Source organism: Oncorhynchus gorbuscha, unplaced genomic scaffold, assembly GCF_021184085.1.
Source record: "Oncorhynchus gorbuscha isolate QuinsamMale2020 ecotype Even-year unplaced genomic scaffold, OgorEven_v1.0 Un_scaffold_13391, whole genome shotgun sequence".
In the NCBI taxonomy this organism is placed as follows: domain Eukaryota; kingdom Metazoa; phylum Chordata; class Actinopteri; order Salmoniformes; family Salmonidae; genus Oncorhynchus; species Oncorhynchus gorbuscha.
In genome coordinates, this window is record NW_025755572.1 from 1 (window position 1) to 7,619 (window position 7,619).

The 7,619-nt window shown below is 39.3% G+C and overlaps 1 protein-coding gene across 1 annotated transcript; it reads right to left on the bottom strand.

Annotated features, from left to right (window-relative positions):
• Positions 1-499: 499 nt before the first annotated feature.
• Positions 500-6,093, bottom strand: LOC124030647 (DEP domain-containing protein 7-like). Its single transcript, XM_046341891.1, has 5 exons — positions 5,690-6,093; positions 5,381-5,573; positions 1,306-1,526; positions 844-986; positions 500-685 (listed from the first exon to the last, which is right to left on the bottom strand). The coding sequence occupies exons 1-5, from the start codon at positions 5,832-5,834 to the stop codon at positions 515-517; spliced, it is 873 nt and encodes a 290-aa protein (XP_046197847.1). The 5' UTR covers positions 5,835-6,093; the 3' UTR covers positions 500-514.
• Positions 6,094-7,619: the final 1,526 nt, after the last annotated feature.

Genomic DNA, 7,619 nt, shown 5'->3' on the forward strand with positions numbered 1-7,619 from the left:
GTAAACAGTCTATTAACAGACAGTTTGAGAGGTAAACAGTCTATTAACAGACAGTTTGAGCAGTAAACAGTCTATTAACAGACAGTTTGAGCAGGTAAACAGTCTATTAACAGACAGTTTGAGCAGTAAACAGTCTATTAACAGACAGTTTGAGCAGTAAACAGTCTATTAACAGACAGTTTGAGCAGTAAACAGTCTATTAACAGACAGTTTGAGTAGTAAACAGTCTATTAACAGACAGTTTGAGTAGTAAACAGTCTATTAACAGACAGTTTGAGTAGTAAACAGTCTATTAACAGACAGTTTAAGTATTAAACAGTCTATTAACAGACAGTGTCAACAGTCTCAGCACACTGACCCAGATGTCTTTAGTCCATCTATATAGTTCAGACACAAGTGCAAAACATCATATTAATACCCCCACACACACACACACACACACACACACACACACACACACACACACACACACACACACACACACACACACACACACACACACACGCCTACCTGTTCACCTATTCACACACAGTCTGATAAAAGATGAGTGCACACACACCTTGAAGACGTCACAGTGGTTTTCCACCATAAACAGCACCAGCAGGTCAACCTTCCCCTTGGCCAGTCTCATGCTGTAGACGATGGCACTAGAGAAAGATCTCTTCACCGCCATCCTGTTCTCTACCTGGAAAACAACACCAGTTCACATCTACGTACATACAGAATATACAGAGTGGCTGCTAGATATGATCCTTGACCTCGGAGTAGTTTGGAAGACACAAACACACACAAACAGTCAGGGAGAGCTATAGCAGTATACACACACACACACACACCCCTCACCTCTTTGTGCAGTTTGACCTCCTGCGGTTTGGCAGCGACGGCCATGAATCGCAGCAGTCTGCGTAGCTCCTCTTTACTGCGAGAGTCCTGTAGTTTCAGACACAGCTGTAGGGCCTCCAGAGCCTGCTCCCTCTTCCCATTCACTATGGACACACAGAGAGGACAGGATAGCTGTTACTGTCCCTGACAGACTGGGAGGAATCACAGGTGTGTGAATTCATGAGAGAGGATCTTAGCCAAACTAGTTGATAAACCCAGGTGTGGCTCCAGGGTCCTCGCTGAGAGTCAGCAGAGAAATCTGAACCCCCCCTCTCTGTCCCCAGTCATGACGTTTGGGCTTTCACGTACTGGTTTAATCAGCTGAATGAATCCCTTGCATAATACTTGTTATTAAAAAGTCTAAACCCATTTCGACAGGGGAAATGCCCTAGAGCACATAGACCATGTATATGGCTGTCTCACCCAGTAGTTCAGAGATGCTGGAGTGGATGTCGAAGACGTGGTTGCTGAGTAGTGGAGGGTGCTGTGTCTCTCCATAGTGCTGGACCAGGATCCCATACACCAGTCTCTTACACTGGCCCTGGTCCTCACCGCGGCGGGGCAGACCCCTGCTCACCTCAACCACCAAGTCATCTGGCAGGAACTCTAGACAGTCCACCGCCGCCCGACACCACTCATCAGCCCTGGAGAGGGAGGGAGGAGATTATAAGTGATGTAAATGAAACTAATCTAAAGAGAGAGAGAGATAGTGAGAGAAAGCACGAGAGATCAGTGAGAGAGAAAGAGATCAGAGAGATGGAGAGAGAGAGATCAGAGAGAAAGACAGAAAGAGAGCTAGATCAGAGCGATAGAGAAAGAGATCAGAGAGATGGAGAGAGAGAGATCAGAGAGAAAGACAGAAAGAGAGCTAGATCAGAGCGATAGAGAAAGAGATCAGAGAGATGGAGAGAGAGAGAGATCAGAGAGAAAGACAGAAAGAGAGCTAGATCAGAGCGATAGAGAAAGAGAAGAGAAGAGGGTATTTTGCTTATGTTTATGATCTATTTCACTTGCTTTGGCAATGTAAACATAAGTTTCCCATGCCAATAAAGAGAGAAAGATCAGAGAGAGACAGACAGGATCAATCAAGCTGCTCTTGACTGTCAGACAACCACAGCCCAGTGACTGCATTCAGTTGGTCATTTGTCCCTGAGTGCCCGAGAGCCCTGGGGGCAGCATCAACACTGAGAGAGGCCCTCACTGACACGCACACAAACACCAGCTCCATTACATAACACTGCCCTGCTGTGATAGAGGCTACGCTAGGCGTCTGGCTGCAACATGTTGAAAGGCTGGACATACAATACACACGCCAACCAAAGCTTAACAAGTCTACCGGCCATACATTTCTGCCAGTCAGATAAATATGTAGACTGTGATTCACAGGGAGTGGAGAGAATGGAGATGTCACTTTATTAGAGACAGGCCTTCTGTGATCAAAATTATCTGCTTTATGTATAACATGAAATTTATTGAATGTGCTCAGCCAGCTTTAACTGTAGCTAGTCAGTCAATCAGCCTTATTTCTGTGAGTGTCCTTTCACTGTCCTTACCCATGCCTGGAACAAACAATTACATGGAAGAGGGTGGGGGGATGAGGAAGGAAAGAGAGACGGAGAGAAGTATTAGAAATAGGACTAGTAGTAGTAATAGTAGTAGTAGTATTACTAACATTAGTAGTAGTAGTAGTAGTAGTAGTAGCAGTAGTAGTAATAGTAGTAGTAGTAGTTTTACTAACATTAGTAGTAGTAGTAGTAGTAGTAGTAGTAGTAGTAGTAATAGATAGTAGTAGTAGTAGTAGTAGTAGTAATAGATAGTAGTAGTAGTAGGACTAATATTATTAGTAGTAGTAGGACTAATATTATTAGTAGTAGTAGGACTAATATTAGTAGTAGTAATAGTAGTAGTAGTAGCAGTAGGACTAATATTAGTAGTAGTAGTAGTAGGACTAATATTAGTAGTAGTAGGACTAATATTAGTAGTAGTAGTAGTAGGACTAATATTAGTACTAGAAATAGGACTAGTAGTAGCAGCAGTAGCAGGACTAATATTAGTAATAGTAGTAGTAGTAGTAGTAGTACTAATATTAGTAGTAGTAATAGTAGTAGTAGTAGTAGTAGTAAGTAATAGTAGTAGTAGTAGGACTAATATTATTATTATTAGTAGTAGTAGTAGTAGTAGTAGTAGTAGTAGTAGTAGGACTAATATTAGTACTAGAAATAGGACTAGTAGTAGTAGTAGCAGCAGTAGCAGGACTAATATTAGTAATAGTAGTAGTAGTAGTAGTACTAATATTAGTAGTAGTAATAGTAGTAGTAGTAGTACTAGTAGTAGCAGTAGTAGGACTAATATTATTATTAGTAGTAGTAGTAGGACTAATATTAGTAGTAGTAATAGTAGTAGGACTAATATTAGTAGTAGTAATAGTAATAGGACTAATATTAGTAGTAGTAATAGTAGTAGGACTAATATTAGTAGTAGTAATAGTAGTAGGACTAATATTAGTAGTAGTAATAGTAGTAGGACTAATATTAGTAGTAGTAATAGTAGTAGGACTAATATTAGTAGTAGTAATAGTAGTAGTAGTAGTAGGACTAATATTAGTAGTAGTAATAGTAGTAGTAGTAGCAGCAGTAGTAGTAGTAGGACAAATATTATTATTAGTAGTAGTAGGACTAATATTAGTAGTAGTAGGCCTAATATTAGTACTAGAAATAGGACTAGTAGTAGTAGTAGTAGCAGCAGTAGCAGGACTAATATTATTAGTAGTAATAGTAGTAGTAGTACTAATATTAGTTGTAGTAGTAGTAGTAGTAGCAGTAGTACTAGTAGTAGGACTAATATTGTGGTCCTTCTGTAGCTCAGTTGGTAAGAGCTAATATTGTACGTAGTAGTGGGTTCGATCCCGGGACTAATATTAGTAGTAGTAGTAGGACTAATATGACTGTAGTAGTTTGGATAGTAGTCTAGCTAAATGGCATATATTATTATTTATTATATTTAGTAGTAGTAATAATAGTAGTAGTAGTAGCAGTAGTAGTAATAGTAGTAGTAGTAGTAGCAGGACTAATATTAGTGGTAGTAATAGTAGTAGGACTAATATTATTAGTAGTAGTATTAATAGTAGTAGTAGTAGGACTAAGAGTAGTAGTAGTATGACTAATATTAGTAGTAGTAGGACTAATAGTAGTAGTAGGACTAGTAGTAGTAGGACTAATATTATTATTAGTATGGTAGAAGTAGGACTAAAAGTAGTAGTAGTAGTAGGACTAAGAGTAGTAGTAGTAGTAGTAGGACTAAGAGTAGTAGTAGTATGACTAATATTAGTAGTAGTAGTAGTAGTACTAATATTAGTAGTAGTAGGACTAATAGTAGTAGTAGGACTAGTAGTAGTAGGACTAATATTATTAGTAGTAGTAGTAGTAATAGTAGCAGAAGTAGTAGTAGGACTAATATTAGTAGTAGTAATAGTAGTAGTAGTAGAAGCAGTAGTAGGACTAATATTAGTAGTAGTAATAATAGTAGTAGGACTAATATTAGTAGTAGTAGTAGTACTAGTAGTAGCAGTAGTAGGACTAATATTAGTAGTAGTAATAGTAGTAGTAGCAGTAGTAGGACTAATATTAGTAGTAGTAATAGTAGTAGTAGTAGTAGCAGGACTAATATTAGTAGTAGTAATAGTAGTAGTAGTAGTAGTAGTAGTAGCAAGACTAATATTAGTAGTAGTAAAGTAGTAGTAGTAGCAGTAGTAGGACTAATATTAGTAGTAATAGTAGTAGTAGTAGGACTAATATTAGTAGTAGTAGTATTAATAGTAGTAGTAGTAGTAGTAGTAGTAGGACTACGAGTAGTAGTAGGACTAATATTATTAGTAGTATGGTAGAAGTAGGACTAAAAGTAGTAGTAGTAGTAGTAGTAGTAGTAGGACTAATAGTAGTAGTAGTATGACTAATATTATTAGTAGTAGTAGTAGTACTAATATTAGTAGTAGTAGGACTAATAGTAGTAGTAGGACTAATAGTGGTAGTAGTACTAGTAGTAGTAGTAGTAGGACTAGTAGTAGTAGGAGGACTAGTAGTAGTAGTAGGACTAGTAGTAGTAGGACGAGTAGTAGTAGGACTAGTAGTAGGACTAATAGTAGTAGTAGGATGAGTAGTAGTAGGACTAGTAGTAGTAGGACTAGTAGTAGTAGGACAAGTAGTAGTAGTAGGACTAGTAGTAGTAGTAGGACTAGTAGTAGTAGTAGAATGAGTAGGAGTAGGACTAGTAGTAGTAGTAGGATGAGTAGTAGAAGGACTAGTAGGACTAGTAGTAGTAGTAGTAGGACTAGTAGTAGTAGGACTACTAGTAGTAGTAGGACTAGTAGTAGTAGTAGAATGAGTAGGAGTAGGACTAGTAGTAGTAGTAGTAGTAGGATGAGTAGTAGTAGGACTAGTAGTAGTAGTAGGACTAGTAGTAGTAGTAGGACTAGTAGGACTAGTAGTAGTAGGAGACGTACTGTGCTTCGCTGAAGGCCTTCAGGACCTCTCTGTCCAGGTAGCTGGATGTGTAGAGCAGGTCTGGGTCACTGTCCATGCTGTGTAGAGGGGGCCTGGGTCGCTCCTCTCCCTCCAACAGACTCTCCAGAAGGGGGAGCTCTATCAGCTGCAGCAGCCTGAACACCGTCTGCTGGCGCCACACCTCACCCACCACTGAGGAAAACAGGAAGACAAGTCACTACAACGGACACTTTACCACACATACACACTACCAAAGTAACAAACACACACTGATAATCATTCAGGGACACATTTCTATGGACACTTACACTCCTGTGAGAGGCCGAGGTTGATCATCTGTGGGGTGATGGTTGAGGTGATGTTGAGGTTCCCCAACACGTCCTCTAGTGATTTGTCTGTTTTGACCGGAGAGTGGTTGATGGAGTACTGGTCCTCTTTACTGAGGACAACCATATTGAGAGAAATCAGTGGACATGATGGGGGCCAATCACAGACCTGTTATTACTGGAACTCAAAGCAGCATTTAGAACATGTTCAATCACAGGTGACCAGAATATGTCTACTTAGTGAAAGATGATTTGATGAAATAGGTGGGAAAACACATTTAGCAAAACAAATATTCTCGACCAATATCCTTCCACAATATCCTTCCACAATATCCTTCCACAATACCCTTCCACAATATCCTTCCACAATATCCTTCCACAATATCCTTCCATGCTCCTCTTTGGTTTTGATAGAATCAGTACATTTTACATTTTAAACACTGTACTTGGTGCAATCTTACTTTGCCTCAAGAGTGAGCTTGGTGTGTTTTTATATAAAACTCCTTGGGAGCACAGTTCACCTAAACGTGTGGCTCTGACATTTTATCTATCTCTACTGTACTCTACTCAATTCAAGGGGCTTTATTGGCATGGAAACATCTGTTAACATTGCCAAAGCAAGTGAAGTAGATAATATAAAAAGTGAAATAAACAATATAAATGAAGAGTAAACATTACACTCACAGAAGTTCCCAAAGAATAAAGACATTATAAATGTCATATTATCTATATATATATACAGTGTTGTAATGATGCACAAATGGTTAAGGTACAAAAGGGAAAATAAATAAGCATAAATATGGGATGTATTTACAATGGTGTTTGTTCTTCACTGGTTGACCTTTCTTGTGGCAACAGGTCACAAATATTGCTGCTGTGATGACACACTGTGGTATTTCACCCAGTAGATATGGGAGTTTATTAAAATCAGGTTAGTTTTCAATTTCTTTGTGGATCTATGTAATCTGAAGGAAATATGTGTCTCTAATATGGTCATACATTCGGCAGGAGAAGTGCTGCTCAGTTTCCACCTAATGTTGTGGGCAGTGAGCACATAGCCTGTCTTCCCTTGAGAGCCATGTCTGCCTTCGGCTGCCTTTCGCAATAGCAAGGCTTTGCTCACTGAGTCTGTACATAGTCAAAGCTTTCCTTAAGTTTGGGTCAGTCACAGTGGCCAGGTATTCTGCCACTGTGTACTCTCTGTTTAGGGACAAATAGCATTCTAGTTTGCCCTGTTTTTGTTAATTATTTTCAATGTGTCAAGTAATTATCTTCTTGTTTTCTCATGATTTGGTTGAGTCTAATTGTGTTGCTGTCCTGGGGCTCTGTGGGGTGTGTTTGTGTTTGTGAACAAAGCCCCAGGACCAGCTTGCTTAGGGGACTCTTCTCCAGGTTCATCTCTCTGTAGGTGATGGCTTTGTTTTGGAAGGTTTGGGAATCACTTCCTTTTAGGTGGTTGTAGAATTGAACGGCTATTTTCTGGATATTGATCATTAGCGGGTATTGGCCTAATTCTGCTCTGCATCCATTATTTGGTGTTCTACGTTGTACACAGAGGATATTTTTGCAGAATTCTGCATGCAGAGTCTCAATTTCGTGTTTGTCCCATTCTATAAATTCTTGGTTGGTGGCGACCTCACAACCATAAAGGGCAATGGGTTCTATAACTGATTCAAGTATTTTTAGCCAGATCCTAATTGGTATGTCCAACTATGTTCCTTTTGATGGCATAGAATGCCCTTCTTGCCTTGTCTCTCAGATCGTTCACAGCTTTGTGGAAGTTACCTGTGGGCGCTGATGTTTAGACCAAGGTATGTATAGTTTTTGTGTGCTCCAGGCAACGGTGTCTAGATGGAATTTGTATTTGTGGTCCTGGCGATTGAACCTTTTATAAATTTAAATGTTACCATTA